The 16,644-nt window shown below is 39.6% G+C and overlaps 1 protein-coding gene across 3 annotated transcripts in view; it reads right to left on the reverse strand.

The window, feature by feature from the left end:
- Window positions 1–13: 13 nt before the first annotated feature.
- myom1a (myomesin 1a (skelemin)) overlaps window positions 14–16,644 on the reverse strand; it is a 32,091-nt gene continuing 15,460 nt past the window's right edge. For 2 of the 3 annotated variants that reach the window (XM_085377216.1, XM_085377214.1), the window contains 26 exons: window positions 16,521–16,577; window positions 15,572–15,696; window positions 12,839–13,022; window positions 12,496–12,670; window positions 11,255–11,376; window positions 9,637–9,833; window positions 9,395–9,521; window positions 8,657–8,841; window positions 8,403–8,517; window positions 8,012–8,168; window positions 7,710–7,816; window positions 7,558–7,602; window positions 7,163–7,299; window positions 6,907–7,051; window positions 6,341–6,400; window positions 6,188–6,255; window positions 5,959–6,084; window positions 5,266–5,346; window positions 4,891–4,978; window positions 4,728–4,766; window positions 4,398–4,503; window positions 2,143–2,306; window positions 1,978–2,014; window positions 1,721–1,743; window positions 1,398–1,453; window positions 14–1,223 (listed from right to left, as the gene is read on the reverse strand). In XM_085377216.1, the coding sequence (XP_085233342.1) occupies window positions 954–1,223; window positions 1,398–1,453; window positions 1,721–1,743; window positions 1,978–2,014; window positions 2,143–2,306; window positions 4,398–4,503; window positions 4,728–4,766; window positions 4,891–4,978; window positions 5,266–5,346; window positions 5,959–6,084; window positions 6,188–6,255; window positions 6,341–6,400; window positions 6,907–7,051; window positions 7,163–7,299; window positions 7,558–7,602; window positions 7,710–7,816; window positions 8,012–8,168; window positions 8,403–8,517; window positions 8,657–8,841; window positions 9,395–9,521; window positions 9,637–9,833; window positions 11,255–11,376; window positions 12,496–12,670; window positions 12,839–13,022; window positions 15,572–15,696; window positions 16,521–16,577 (2,996 nt within the window). In that variant the 3' untranslated portion in view covers window positions 14–953. The remainder of the gene's footprint in view (window positions 1,224–1,397; window positions 1,454–1,720; window positions 1,744–1,977; window positions 2,015–2,142; window positions 2,307–4,397; window positions 4,504–4,727; window positions 4,767–4,890; window positions 4,979–5,265; window positions 5,347–5,958; window positions 6,085–6,187; window positions 6,256–6,340; window positions 6,401–6,906; window positions 7,052–7,162; window positions 7,300–7,557; window positions 7,603–7,709; window positions 7,817–8,011; window positions 8,169–8,402; window positions 8,518–8,656; window positions 8,842–9,394; window positions 9,522–9,636; window positions 9,834–11,254; window positions 11,377–12,495; window positions 12,671–12,838; window positions 13,023–15,571; window positions 15,697–16,520; window positions 16,578–16,644) is intronic. The other variant, XM_085377215.1, reaches the window with a different exon arrangement.

The raw sequence follows: 16,644 nt of genomic DNA on the forward strand, positions 1-16,644 counted from the left end.
TTTTTTTTTTTTTAAATCTTTATTTATTATTAATTATACTGAGGGCATTTCTGTTAATCAATGAGCTGAAGACGGGAGATTATGGAGAACAAAGGCAACCCTCTCTACAAGCAGGTGCAGTTTTATTGCAAGAGTGCCTTGAAGAGACACAAACATAGATACTGTATTCAGCCTCAGGCCACATGGTACATGAGTGTTTATCACATGGGGGTTTTCTTTATATTTTACCTGAAAAACAACATTCCCACCCACTACCCCCACCCCAGTTCAACGGAATTTCTTCATAGTGTGTGGTGTTCAGAAGTGATTCCAAGTTTTCCAGTTCTGCCTGTACTCCTTTGCGTTCGTACAGTGTGTTAGACACATCAGATGAACCTGTTCTGATTGCTGTGTACTTGTTTACATGGCATCAGTGCTTTTCAGCTCCACCTCTCCTACAAACAGATGTGATCACTGACTTGTAGCTCGCAAGCTGTACAGACATAACATACACACACAGTTTTAGCCATCATATCACTTTATAAGTTGATTGCAATAGCTGGTATAAAGTTAATGACATAATATTTTCCTTTTTTTTTGTTTACAGTGGGGAAAACCCAAAGTGATGTGGTCTGAAATGCCTAAAATTACTTAAATGTAAAACTTTAAATGATCAGAATAGAGTGTTTTGCTTTTGGAGGTCTTCAAGCTGTTTTCAAAATAAAATTGTCAAGTCAAATATCCCCCAAACATGACACATCAAGCACAAACTGCAAGCAAACAGTTATTCTGTTTCACATTCATAACCCTATCCTTAATAAGAAATGCCCGAAACTCTTTAACCCATGATTGTTTTTTTTAAATTCATGATTTATTTATTTATTTGCTGTGTTGCACCGGCACATGCCGGGGTAAAATACTTTGGAGACTGCCCTGTTGTTAATCTTCCTTGTGTCATTACGCTGTGTCATCCTTTAGTCTTTCTTCTCCTCCTTGCTCTCCTCTTCCTCTGGGTTGTACACGCTGACGGTGAACTCGCCGGCCTCTGTGCCATACTTGTTCTTCACCACAAGGGCGTATTTGCCAGAGTCAGCCGTGGAGACGGCGGCGATTGTGATACTGGCGAACTTGTTGTGCTCAAACTTGAGTTTGTAGTGGTCATCAGATACCAGCACCTTTTCGTTCTTCGTCCAGGACACCTCAGGTACAGGCTCGCCCCAAACGTTGCCAGTTAGGTTCAGGGACTAACGAGTAAATATAAGTTGGCAGGGGATTGATGGGTGTCACACATATGCAACAAGAGAGCTTATCAGATTTTAGAGGTAAGACACACTCATAGAATAACACAAACTAAGAGAGAACAGAAAGAATAAGAGAGTGACACTCTTCATGAATAGAGTGAAAAATTGTTTATTTACCTTGCCCTCTTGGATTGCAACCACATCTGGCAAGCCTCCAACAACACGAGCACGGTCTAAACAGGAAATACAGGTGCAAGTGTCAAACATCAAGGAGAGCTCGTGAGCATTATACTCACCAATGCTGCATTTTTCAGTGGTGTAGTGAAGTGTGTTTTAGCTGGAAATTTCCTTTGTTCACTTTCATATTTCAGCTACAGAGGAGATCTATCCTTTAACCACGCTATATCCAAGTTAAAATTTGAGCGATATCCCAAAAGATGTTACATAATTTCATAGAGTGGTGTCCCTCGGGAGAAACCAGAGAATAAATAGGCACTTACTTCTCTCAGCGATTGCTGCAGCTCTAAGGGAGGAAGGAAGGACACAGACATTGTCAGAAGCTTTCTAAAATGGTATCGTAGTTATTTCTAAGTATGTTCACTACCGGCAAATGTATTTTGAGTGCATCCAAAACAGCCCTCATGTCTATTTTGAGTTTGTGATGGTTGCTGCTCTTTATTTCTGTAAACATCCTCTTCAGACAGAAAAGCTGAATTACACAAAAGAAGGATGGAGTCAGATGAGTTTGTTTACTTACTTGAGCCTTTGGAATTCTTCAAATGCCTCTTCCCATGCTGCACCAGGACAAATCACCAATCATAATTTAGTTACATAAGCACAAAAGATAGACAAAGTTAACAGGATGTGGTTCTTTCTGCGCCTGAAGCGTCTTGCTCCTTTTGACTTTAAAACTTTTACCCACCCTGGCCAGTCAGATCAAAGGCTCTCTTTACACCGTCCTTGCCATCAAAGATGTCCATGCTGTATTTGCCCTTGTCCTTCTCAGTAGGCTCATTGATCTTAAGCCAAAGCTGGTCTCCTGTGACTCCGGACTTAACTCTCTCTGAAGCAGCAATTTTGCCGTCTCTGGTGAAGGAATCAAGAACACAGACATCAAACAATGCCTGACTCCTAATTTATTGAAATGAAAATGTATACAATCCAGTACACCAAGGAATATGACTCAAGTACGGAGCAATACTTGCAGCAGACACTTCAATCTTGCATAATAATCCCTGTTTTGTTTTGTTATTTAAATGTCACATGTGGCAAGATTTTATCCCCATCTATACATATATAATCATGAACATCAACAAGAGAGCTGATGGTTTTAGCCATTTTTTTTACTGTTTCATTTTCAATTTGATTTTCGAATGGCACAATATTACCTCATGTTGTGTACTGCAGGTCTCAGATATGCAAAAAGTGTTGCCATAGTGCACAGACCAGCTTTGAAGGTCTTATACAAAAAACAGTACCATGACTACTATTGTGATACTTTACACAAGTAGTAATGACAACTACAGTACAAAAAAGCAGAGAAGTGTTAAAGAATTTCATGAAAGCAATTAATTTAACTGTTACAATATGTAGATGAATGCTGGAAGAGATATATATGGATGGCTAGATTCATGTTAATTCTAAAAGCAATAGGTAATACAGAGAAATTAGTTGAAATAGCTGAAATTATGAATAAATATTACGCTAAATGTAATTGGCTTAGCTAACTGTGGCATGGAGACTATGTTAACCAAACTTTACAGATTTTAATTGAAACAATATTTAAATAAAATGAACATTTCTGAAACGTGACACGGTGTCAATAAAGTGGTACTTGCAGTGCTTATTTGACTGGTCGGTGTGGTTACATTTGTTACGAAAACTCGACTTTGTTCTGGGGGAGAAATAATAGTTCACGAGTTGCAGATAAGCATACAATTAATATCAACTAACATCAAGTACAACAGGTGAACCCATTTTACAGCAGTCATCCAATTCTCAAATTCTAATCTCACAACGTTTCAGATTGTTGTAGTTACAATCGGAAAATTGTAACTACAACAATTTTCAGATGTGGAAATACATCTCCTCACTATCAGCAGCTTGGCTGTCCTTAAGCCTCTAATAAAAGAAAAAACATGCAGCTGACTGTGAGACAGCTTTATCTTCTTTCCTTTCATGCAGGATTCTCCACAGTATCTCACACAAAAGGAATTAATGAAGGAAGCCCTAGAGCACCTTTCCTAAGGATTTAGAGAATTCAGCCAGGTCTTGTTATGGCTGTCTTGCAGCTCCTTCCGCATCACTTCCCCCAGTGAGGATTATGGACAGTATAAAAGATAGATGTAGCTGCTGGGTCGGAAAAGCAAAGCCAACTGTGGAAGTGCTTTTTATATCCATTCTTTTTAATAGCCACCAGGGGGCAACCCTGGTGGCTACAAAAGGACAGTTGTACTGTACAGTTCCACTTAAGCCTGAAGGGCAGCACAGTAGTTAGTATTGGCACCTCACAGCAAGAAGGTCCTGGGTTTGAATCCAGTCTGCGCCAAGATGGTGATGGTGAGAACATTTAGCTTGAGGTTTTATATGCAAAACCACTTTTTCAGTTCTGCCCACAAAGAGACTTTACCGCACAGATCCTTCCGATACAAAAAAAATCAGTTCAAACATCTGTTGTCTGTTTCAAATTGTGTTTATGTTTTGAGGTAGTTTTGCCTATTTTTTAATGACTTATTTTGTCTTTATGTAAAAGTGATTAGCAAAAATTCTGCAGATAAAAATGTTGTTTTTTGAATTAACTTGAATGATGGATGAGAGGTGAAACGTCTTCAAGCAACTTAAAGAAGTCCAGACGCTTTTCTTTCCAAGCTCCTTAGAATGAACTTGAATCATTTACACATGCATTTATCACGCACTAAGAGGTTTACCTCATAATTTCATGTACAGACTGTATGGTTATAAGCAACATTTTACAATGCTGGTCAGATAATTTTGCACAGTGTCGATAACAGTATGACATCAATCTAATTGGACACCTCTGAGAGTCAAGGTCAAAGACTGTTATCAGCTGCATTTGATTTTAAATGTAGCTTCATGATAGTATTGCTTTGTGTATTTTATAAGTGAATGAGTCTTAAAATAAAATAAAAGATTGCAAACCAGGACAATTTCACATACTTGTGGAGCCAACCAACACGCAGGTCCTCATGGTAATATGTGACCGTGGAGTAGAGGACGATGCCATGCTCGGTACTGAGAACTTTGATTTCGCTGGAAGAGTTAGCTGTAGGGAGAAAAGAGCAAAGACAGGCACTTATTTGCATCTCTTGGAGCTAATATCGGATAATGGTATGCAGTAAAGCATGAAATATTTAGATGTTAATTGTTCGTTCTCAGGAAAAATACTTTGAATAGGCACATTCTGCTTCTTTCTGTGGGCCTCTTTAGTGCGTGGTCTATGTGTTGTGCTTCATTACTGCCTGGTAAGTGTGAATTTTAATGACTCACCAATAACCCTGAACAGCTCATTCATTACAGCTTGGTATCCTGGGGAAAAGCATGACGACAGCAATTAATGTCACATTCGCTGATATTACTTTTGCTTTTCCGCAGCACTCATTTCCACTTTTCCACTTGATTTTCAGCTCCTAAAATTTCTGAGGGAGACTACCTGCATCTGTCAGACTGAAGGTGCTCTTATCTTTGCCTCTCTCATCCCTCAGGAAGACCTCGTAAACACCCGCGTCGTGCTTGGAGATCTAAGATTCAAATTAAAAGTCACATAAGTATCCTTGAAGCAATAATGAAATCCCCTTAACCTCAAAGTGAGGGGAGTGCAATATTATTTTTGGGACAGATAAAAGACAGTCAAATAGCCAGACAGGGACCAAGTAAACCGAAAAGGCAAGCTTTTCTCCCGCCCGTGATGCTGCAGGCGTTAAAGGGAAAACATGGAAAGGACAGAGAAAAACATGGATATGGGAAGACAAGGAGGACACATGGAGAAATCAGGTATCAACTTATGGCAGAAAGATTATGTCCAGACTTTAGGTCTTGGTGGCGGGGGAACGTCCTCTGCAGGTGGTTTTTTCTTTTTTTCTTTCTGTTTCTCTTGCTTAATAACCCACTGTGAATTAGACAGATAAGCCAGTTATTGCAAATGCAGCTGACAGGAGCTCATGCAATGACACCGACCCTCTTCTAATGAGTAATGCTTACACAGTCTCAATGAAATATCAATGTAGCTTCCCTGGCACTGGGCCCTTACCGTCAAACCAGATCAAAATTCTATCAAAAAGAGTTTTTTTCTTTTCTTTTTTGTGCATGTAAGGTTGCCAGAGAAGTTATATTGATTATTGTTAGAATGAAATGAATGAGTTAAAAGCGCATGACATGTACAATGGAATTACGTGGGTATAAATACGATCGCCGAGTCTCCAAGTATGAAAATTCAGAGAAAGCATTAATTGTAGCAGTTTCGGTACCCACTGCATCTATTCAGATCCCCACAGGGAACACGCTAATGTGCTGACTCCAGCACTCTACTACAACCTGGGAAGGTGAATATTTTCCATAGTGTTTCATCATTTATGAATGTATGTGTCAGAGAGGGCTGGTAGACAGCGCAGCAGCTGGTAAGGCTGTACAATGGAAGCAGAGCTGCATCAGCACTCCTGATAGCTCTTTACTCATAAGCTCACAACTCCTCGCAACATACGGCCTCCATCTAATGGCTGACCTTTCCGATATTAAAGGTCAGCTCGCCGTCCTGCCTCTCGATTTTCTTAGCATCCTCATCATCCTCTGCAATCTCAATGCAGTCCTTAGACCAAGTGATCTCAGTCTCTGGTCTGACATTTCCAATCTATGAAACAAAGAGAGAGACAGGAAGGAGTCGCTTTACCTATGTGCTCCACCTCTGAAGAAATATCAACAGCGCTGTAATTATTCACATTCGTTTCTATTACCTTGCATTTCAGCAGTACATCACATTCAGGGGTAACACTGAAGTCAAGGTACTCGACAAAGTGAGGACCTGAAAATAAATGGAATGATTACACAAAAAAAATTATTTGTTTAATTATCATTAGGCTTACTTGAAGAGGCGTGAGATTTCTTACCTTGTTTCCTGACCCATTCTGCCCTCGCAAATTCTGACTTCTTTTGAAGCTCCCTGAATTCTGGACAAAGAGAAACATAAATGCTAAAAAACAGATTAAACCCTTATTTTTCACTTCATTCACTCACAAGTGTATTAGAAAATGCGTGCCATAACAAAATGAAAAGGGACAACTGTAAGTAAACGTTGCCTTCTGCTGCCCCTCAATGGATACATAATTAAACTGCAGCACTGGCGATACACCTAGCAGACTGGGAGAAGTCTATATTTACACTGACATTTGCATTGTGTATTTTTACAGCCTTCATTTTCATGCTGTTCTCTTGACTTCGTCTTAACTGCTCAGTACTTTTATGCCATTTTGTCAGTCCTTAAAGTTATAAGTTAGGCTAATCCAAGTTATTATTATTATTATTATTATTTTTTGGTTTTTTTTTGTTTTGTTTTTGGAAGTGACATCAGAAACAGCAGCATGTGACATCACGTGATGGCGGAGCTTCAGTTCATCCAAGTTATTATTATATCAAAATGGAAGTCAAAACTGTATTAGCCATTAAAGCTGCTTACCATCTCCAATTAGCACCAGACTGGTTGTACCCTTAGCTTTGCCATCCACCAGGTTAAAGGTGAACGTCCCCTCATCTGTGACTTCCAAAGAGTCCATGAACATTTCAATAATACCGCTGGACTTGTCGAAGTTCATTATGTATTTCTGAAAACAGTGAGGCAAACAGAAAACCTCTGATCCATCAGCAGTAAGGTTACGTTCAATTTAAAACTGGGGGGGGAGGTGTCGGCATTATTATTGCAGCATTATTCCTACCTTTCCCTGAGAAATGATAACATCGTTGAAGACATACTCCACTTGGCAGTCAGAAGTGCATTTCTCCACCTGAGTCCAGAATCGCACGCGACCCTTCTCGAGCAGCTCCATAGCCATTTCGTTCTTAAAGGGAATAACTAGAGAGCACCAGATTTATTAAAGCTCTTGCAGAACAACTTCTATTTTCTTTAGGATTATTGCATGTAGGTATAGATGTAGGGCATAAAGTCACAGTGGGTATCAGCAATAACAGAGTTAAAAACAGGCTTGTAGGCTGCATTTGTTTGAGAAAAGAAGTCATTTTCAAACCATATTTAAACCAACATCTACATTTATTACTAAATAAAACTGAAATTCTGGTCTTGGTAACATCTGTGCTTTGTCCCAATATTCACCAGGGAACTTGTGATCATGGCTGATGTCCAGAAGACGCTTGAGACCTGTCAATTAAGAAAAGAACAACAAAATGGATGAATGTCATGACCTCTGTAAACCGACAGAAGTACTGCACCATGTAATCTGAGACAGCCTTCAAAGGGCGTCTCACCCTCCTCAGTGAGCGTGTAGCTGGAGGAAATGCCGTCAGTGTTGGTGACTACACAGGAGAAGGTACCCAGATCCTCCAGAGAGGGACTATTGAAGATAGCTCTGGATCTGCAGATGATGACACAGCAAGGGAGGAGAGTGGGGACATTTTTTCTCTTTTTAGCTGATATCATCTGGTGACATGGATTCTAATGCTGGGGGAAAATGGTGGTAGTGAACATTTCCCCTTGTGGGACAATTAAAGGATTATTCTATTCTATTCTATTCTATTCTATTCATTAGTGGTACATAATGTGTACTTACTTTCCCCGTTCACTGATAATAGTCAGACGAGAGGTGTCTGTGATCTCTTTGTAGTTCTTGGACCAAACAAACTCAGAGCCCTCCATCATCTCAGAGCACTCAAAGACCATGGAAATCACACCGTCATCATCAACATCCACGTAAATCTCTTTGGTGCCTAAGGGAGAGATATTAAATGGTGAGAGGATCCTCGATATTAGTATTTTCAGTCCTCAAACTCAGAATTTTAGTCATTAAAAGAGTAAATCATCAAAATAAAAAGCCTGGCCATCAGTGTAGAACTGCAAAAGAATGTCAAGTCATGTGTGAGGACAAATTTTCCACATTTTTTTAAGACTGGATAGGAACACTCTGTGACTGACTGCATCAGTTACATAACAGTCTCACTCACCAGGGCGAGTCTGGGCCAGGATTGGACCTAAGACTGCAGAGGGCTTTCCAACTCCAGCAAGATTTTGAGCACGCACGTGGAACACATAGGATGCGCCACCCTTCAGTCCAGTCACCTGATTTAGCACATAACAGGCAGGGGTAAGAAAGAGTCCAACCACCAACTATTAAAACCAGTATTTCACACGTCGTATTTGACATTAAGATATTAATGAACCAATTTTATTCAAACTGAATTATATGCATCTTCCTCACCTTCATGTATTTCATCTTGTTGACCTTTTCATGAACACCTTTCCAGCATTCCTCACCAGCAGAGGCCTCCTTGACGTCCAAGTAGTAGCCATTGACAGGCGAGCGACCATCAAACACTGGTGGCTCCCACAGGACCACCACAGAGGTGTCACGGACCTCCAGTACATGAAGACCAACAGGAACACCTTAAAGATAAAAGTGTTTAAATAATTAATATCAGGGGCTAAGGTCTAATTATATAGACAAAAACCTGGCTTAGCACCAAATTATAATGCTGAGAACTGAAAGCAATATAAAGTGATTTAACTGACTGTTGTCTAAGCAATTTTGCATCAGTCTCTATCTTGTAAAACATTGGACATAGCACAACTAAAAAAAAAATCATACCAGATAAGCATTTCTGCTAGATAAAGAGAATAGCACTTTTAATCAGTGTGGCTGCTCTTAAAAGTACGCTGAAGTTACCCAGAAAATATAAATATTTTGTCCTAGATATCTGGTAGCATATGATATGGATGTTTTTTCACTTAATTGTAGTGTGTGACAGTGTGTGATTATTAGTTATCATTTCCATATTATTCTTGGTCAGGTCACTGATTAAAAATGCTTTAACTTTTAGTAACCCCCTTACATAAGTTTTTCCTTTCAGTGGATAGTCAGTTATTGGTTTAACCCCTCTGTTACTAATATCTACCAGCTCAATTTTCTGTGTTTCGGTGAACATGTGGTCAGTGATACCTGGGACAGTAATGGTCCATTCTTTGCACTCCAGAGGTGCACTGGGCAGAGAGGGTTTACTCACACCAGCCATGTTCACTGCTCGGACTTGAAACTGATAAAAGAGCCTCTCCTTCAGGTTCTCCGCCTAAAAGAAACAAATGCAAATAGTTAGAGACTAAAAAGTGCCTGCCAGCTTCATTACATGCAGTGATAACATTTTATGTTTTATGAATGTGAGGCTGAAGGAACTTGAAACTTACTTTATAGGAAGTTGTAGTCAGTGCCTGGTGGTTCATTTCATGCCATTTTCCAGCAACGCCTCCCTTTACGGTTCTGTAGTCCACAAAATAGCCCCTGATGTCAGCTCCTCCGTTGTTAGCAGGCGCGTTCCAGCCCAGGACCATGTAGTCCTTGAAGGCCTCCTGCAGGGTCACACCGGTGGGCTTACCAGGTACGGCTGTGATGAGAGTAAACAGGCCGGTCAGTTTTAATTGTGAGAAAAAATGTGAGTAAGCGAGTCAAAACAGTTAACACTGAAATATTAAAACCCAAATTATTACATGGAAAATTAATAATTGCACACAATTTCATACAGACTAGCATTAGCCAAGTATCATACAGTTGTTAGTGGTAATCAGTGTTAAAATATCATGTTAGCTGCGACGGTACAGATGAACATCATACATGCAGCTGCATTACACACACAAGAAACACACATTTGTTATTTAGTATCACAATAATGGAAAAAGAAATACCCGGTACTTACACTAAACGCAAGCAGCTGTGAAACTTTCACACTAAGAAATTCTTCAAAGCCAGAACTCATTAAGATCATGCTCTTTAAGAACACAATAGTTTAGTCTTCATCTTGGCCAGGCACTAACAGGCACCCCTAAAGAGTTATCAAACAGCAGAACTCAAGCAAAATTAAACTTACATGCTTAAACCCTCAAACCCTTCACACGAATTAGAAACATTGTAAAACATGACCTGACTGGTTTAACCAAGCCACAAAAAAATATGTAAATACAAAAGTTAAAGGATGGGAAAGTTTCCAAATATAGTGGTAGCAATGAGACTGTCATGCAGGCACATGCAAGTTATCAACTGCACTTTTATAAACATATAATTCATAACCTTTAATAACTCATCCAAGGGACTTCTTCAGTCTCAGCTGACTGCAGGTTTCCCCCGAGAGTACAAGAGTCTCTTTGTACAGTACTCATGGCCACTGAGTAATGGTCATAGCAGATCATGAAACTGAGCTTATTGTTTTCAGGTAACAGTGCTAGTTTTGGTCATATTGCAAATGGGCAGGGATAGCTCAGTAGGTAGAGTGGTGGCCCCATGATCGGAAGGTCGGGGGTTCGACTCCACTGAACGGCTACCCTGAGGTACCCCTGAGCAAGGTACCGTCCCTACACACTGCTCCCCGGGCGCTGCACTGGTAGCTGCCCACTGCTTCACTGGGTGAATGGGTTAAATGCAGAGGAACTATTTCCCTATGAGGACTAACACTTAAACTTAAATGTACTGCTTATAATGTAGGGGAAACCTGCAGTCAGCTGAGTCATTTGGATAAGTGATGAAATGTTTTTCCCACTGAAAATGTTGCGTTCCAATGGACAGAATCAACTTTCTGGGATTTTCTTATTAAACAGGCATCAAGACATAACTCATTAACACATGAGATTTACAGGCAAATATCTGGTAGATTAATTGTATGAGAATAAAATCTCAGCAAGTAAATAAAAAAACATAAAGAGGATTTTGAGTTAGGAGTGGTGAAAGACTATACGTGGATAAGGGGGGACAAAGGGGGAAAAGAACTGAATACTGCGGGCAAAGTGAACAATGAGAAAGAATTATGACACTTACAGATGGCAGCCTGTACAACTACAGCGTCAGAATTGGGGGAGCTCTGGCTGTATCCAGCAGCATTTACTGCCTTCACTTTAAACACGTAGTTTGCACCAGTAATCAGGCCATGACACACAAACCTAAACAGAAAAAAGAGATTCATTAGTATTAATCAATAGGTGGGATCTTTTGTAATATCACAAAAGGTTGATTTTGATACAAAATACTTTAAGCCATTCAAGTTACATTGCTTTTTTTTTTTTTTTTTTTTTTAAAACAAAACAAAACAATAACAAACTCGAAGTCAGGACCTTCTTGCTAAATCCAGATTAAAAACCTATTTTTATTTGCTGGCCTTTGACCTCAGTGGGTAACTGACCTTTTTTTTACTATTTCTTTTATTTATATTTTATTGTTATTACTACTATGATGACGATGATGATGATAAACAGCTCTCTGAAGGTCCTGCCACATCACTTCACTCAGGTTGAGGTCTGGACTTTAACTGGGCCATTGCAACACCTTGATTCTTTGTTTACCACTGGGATCATCCTGTTGCATGACTCAATTTCAGCCAAGCTTTAACTCAGTGACTGCAAGGTGCTCAGGTCTGTGGGTACAAATCCAACCTAAATCATTAAACCTCCAACATATTAAGAGTTGGGATAATTAGTTTATTCTGGCACCATGTGCTTGGTTTTCTAGAGATGTGGAGCTCTGCATTTATGGTCAAACGTCTCCACTTAGGTTCATCAGTCCAAAGGAGATTGTTTTTGTCCAAAGGAGTCTTGTGGTTTGTTCAGATGCAATACATCTAAGCCATGCTGCCATGTTCTTTTTGGAGAGAAGAGGCTTGCAACCCTTTCAAACAAGCCATACTTGCTCATCCTTTTTCTAGTGATACTGTCATGAACTTTAACGTTTAATATGGAAACTTAGACATGTAGGGTTTGAGATGTAGCTCTGGAGTGATTGTGCTGGATATCCACTCCTGGAAAGATTGTAGCGTTGTCTTAACACACACCTGAATGCTTCAGATCAGTAAACTGGCAAAACATCTGCTTTTATAGAGGTGGTTACACTTTCTCATGTTCAGTTAATCAAGTGCATTTTATTAGCAGCACTTGACTGCTACTTATCCTCTTAATTCCTGTGGAAGTATTATAAACAAGACATAAAAAGATGACATATTTACATGGAAAAATCAGTATCCTCCATGTCTTAGAGCATGCATTAATTGCACCTTTAAACCTGCCCACCTGGTCTGCCTAACAGGCTTATTGTTGCAAGGCATCCAGACATCTGTGCCCACCACACTGCATTCAATATAGTAGCCCACCAAGTGTTGTACATCCTTGGAGGCCCCCCAGAAAACCACCACAGATGTGTCAGTGTTCCTGGTGGCAACCGGGTTGCCTGGAGCTGATGGCAGGTCTGTTAGAGGAAAAGGAAAACACAGAACATCCTATAATGCAGAAAGGCGCTGCAGCAGACTGTAAAATAAACCAGTGACATTGTGATTTTAGAGCTACTATTATTCAGTCCTGAGCAGGTCTTTTTATATGCAGCATTAGTTTTGACACACTTGGTTTGCCAGCTCACCCAGTTTATCTCCAACTATGACTTCTCCTGTGGATTCAGAGGCTTCACCCACGCCGGCAGAGTTGCAGCAGCGTACACGGAAGCTGTAAGATTTACCCTCCGCCAGGTCAAACAGGGCAAAGCGAGGAGATTTGACTGGCATACCAGTGTTCACCCTCTGCCAGGTGTCAGTGCCAGAAATACGCTGCAGTTGACAAAGAACCAGAGAAATGTTAGAGACTGAAACAGATATGAAATTTGACTATATGAAACAGGTGAGGTATGATTATTTATATAATGTCCCCATATGCTTGCTTTCACATATCACTATTCTAATAATAAGTCTGTAGGTCTTTGTCATTGTATTTGTTTAGAGACAAATTATGGGGAATTCAGGTAAAATATAAACATCATTTTGTTTTCAGTTTTCTTTTGCATTATTGTTTGTTTTGCATAATGCACTGTATGACCAAAGGAAATCAATTAGAAACGAGCATTTTTACACTGGTGTATTTACTGTGGAGCTTTCATTTTGCATTGTCTCTGCAAAATATGTTGACCCCTCACATTTACAAGTTAAATTGTTGTAGCTATCAGCAGTAAATAGTTTAAGAGCGTCAAAGGAGAAGAGTTAAGACTTAGCTAAGTGATTAGAAACTTTGTTTTATTTGCCATAATGATTTTAAATATAACAAACGATATAATTGATTCTTCTCATCAGTCCAGTAGTTTGACTCATATATATATATATATATATATTAGGGGTGCAACGATATTCGTATCGATATTGAACCGTTCGATACAGTGCTTTCGGTTCGGTACGCATATGTATCGAACAATACAACATTTGTAATTTCTTTTATCAACTTTCCTTCTGACAATGCTGTCTGTGTTGAGCGCTCAGTGAATCTGCGTTCGACTACTCCGCCTAGGGTCGACAGTGCAGCCTAGGCGGAGTAGTCGAACGCAGATCCACTGAGCGCTCACAGACAGCATCGTCAGAAGGAAGAGCGCAGGGCAAGCTAGCGAGACAGAAGTTAAGCTCTCCTTACAACATGGACCTCCCCCACTCTCATTCAGATCTGGCGTTTGGAATTATTTTGGTTTTCATGTGACGTATGACCCTGAAGGTAAGCGAGTCATGGACTAAAGTAAAACAGTATGTTGGATGTGCCACGCAATGCTCAATTACATAAGATAAGATAAGATAACCTTTATTAGTCCCACACGTGGGAAATTTGTTTTGTCACAGCAGGAAGTGGACAGTGCAAAAGTTATGAGGCAAAAATTAGAATACAATAAGAATAAATACATAGGTGGGAACTAGTGTGTTAGCGCAGTTAGCTCGTTAACGTGTTGGCCGTCTAGCCCCATGCACGGAGTGATCGGCGGTAGCTCGTTAACGGAGATTTGCCGTGTTGTGGCGTTAAGGTCATTTCAACGAGATTAACCTGAAAGCACTAGTGGGAACACAACGAATATGACTGCACATTTACGCCGACATCATCCTAGTGCAAAGACCAAAACAACAAGCATGCTACTAACTTTAGCCGAGTCATTTAGACAGCTGTTTAATATGCTGCTGAGAATATAGCCCAGAAGAAGCGGATAGTATAGCTTTTATTTTGGAAAGAGACATTTCTCTGTAATAAACTCTCTTTTCCAAAGATGAGTGATTCCTCAATCAGATACAGGGCTCGCAATATCGCTAGCCCAACATCCCGGGGCTAGCAATTTTTTCAGTCGGGGTACCAAAATCTATCTCTGCCCTGCCCGTCGGGCTATTGTAGGAAGGAAAAATATATGTCAATGCTTTTGCATTCTTTCAGAAATGTAGCTGGGTTATTATGTCATTGGCATCGGTGAGCCACTGTCAATATGTGACATATTGAAATCGCGTTTGAATTTGCGCTTGTTTTTTTGCTTTCACTTTGCAATCGCGCGAACTGTGTATAGAGAGCGACAGCACTGATCTGTGAGTGATGATAATTTGCGCACCAATTCCTCTGACATCGTCTTATTAATCGTTAGCTTACTATGCAAACATGACAAGTGAAATCTCCCGCAGCTTAAACATGTGAGAGGTTGATCGCGCAGAGAATCGCTGAGCTTATGTGAGTGCGTGTGTAAAAGCAGCAGGATTTATATTTGACTACGATGACCTGGATGACTGAGAACCTTCACAGACAGATATATATTTTAGTTCTGCTGAGCCAAATAAGACAGGTCAGGGTGAAGAAGTGACAGCCAAAGAAAAGCTTACCACAAAACGGAAAAGTTATGACAAATCAGACTATAAGGCAAAAAGAAAGTGCAGCTTTATGGTTTCATGGACAAAATTATTTCTGTGGCTGCAATATGACGAGCTAAATAACCAGGGCTGCACATAAGTGGTCCGCAGGTGCGCATTCGCTGTCAAAATAAAAAACACGCACAAGGGTTAGGGTTAAATTTAAAAACTGTACTTTTGAGTTAAAATATATATTTATAATTTTAATAAATGACAAATTAAAAAGGCATGAACATTTTTTTGTATCGAAAAAATATCGAACCGTGACACCAAAGTATCGAACCGAACCGAACCGTGAATTTTGTGTATCGTTGCACCCCTAATATATATATATATATATATATATATATATATATATATATATATATATATATATATATATATATACATACATACATACACACACACACACACACACACACACACACATATTTCTATGGGACAGTTTTGAATGTTTTTCTCACCTTCTCAATGTAATACATGATTCCTTCATGACCCCTCTGGGCTGGAGGCTTCCAGGCAAGTACCACATAACTTTTAGTTGCCTCAGTAACCACAACATCAGTTGGTTCTCCTGGGACTACACCGACTGAAGAGGCAAGAAGATACTCATCATTTAGACACGACAACTGCAACTAGGTAAGTGCTGAAGTGACTGTACTGACACCAAAACGCTAATAGCAAAACCACATGATCTATGCAGACTGTTCTCTCAGTACAAACAGTATTTTACTATATAAGCTTTTCATGTATTAAACATAGTCTAAAGTTATAAGACTGACCAGATATCTGATGCTGATATTTGACTGATTGGATGTATGAGGTTGTTTATTCCTACAGTAATGAGTCTGAAATTTACAGGAATGAAGCAACTGTTTAAAAAAAATGGGGAAAAGAACTGAGACAATAATAAACCAATACCACAAATACCATATCCCAACCTAACCTATTACAAAGACTGGGGTGGTAGTTTTCATAATCAGACACATGCAAATTCCTGATTTTGACAACTCTGAATTTTTTGTGAAGTTTGAATTTCTGATTAAAAATAGCACATTCAACCCCCTTAAACATTAATGAAAAATAGCTTACAGTTCCCCTTGAGACAGGCATCACTCAGGAAGCCGTGTGATGGCTATAGCGGTTAAAATCAAAGAAAGGGAGCCCACATCTCATACGTGTTTGAGCCATATGAGAAAATGTCTAAAATCAGAGTAGGAGAGTTGCTTGACTGTTACTGTACTGTAAACCTAAGAGATGTGCAAGCAGCTGAGTGGGATGGTCAAGTCCATATATTAGACCTGTTTGGCCAAAATGAGAAAGATATTGAGGTTCAATAGCTTTTTAAAACCTTTTTGTAAAGACAACTAAAATTAAAATTCTCTGAAACTAGACAGCAAAAAGGTGCCGTACCTGTCGGATCCTCCTCTGTGAACTTGATCATTCCAGTCCAAGGAGCTGAGGGTCCAGCTGTTTGGAAAAATGAATTAAATAGATTTAAATTTAAAAAAAAGAAGGTTAATTCGTTTACATGGCT

This window comes from Diplotaxodon limnothrissa, linkage group LG18 (assembly GCF_057381915.1).
Source record: "Diplotaxodon limnothrissa isolate DT_005_m linkage group LG18, D_limnothrissa_male_GT1.1, whole genome shotgun sequence".
In the NCBI taxonomy this organism is placed as follows: domain Eukaryota; kingdom Metazoa; phylum Chordata; class Actinopteri; order Cichliformes; family Cichlidae; genus Diplotaxodon; species Diplotaxodon limnothrissa.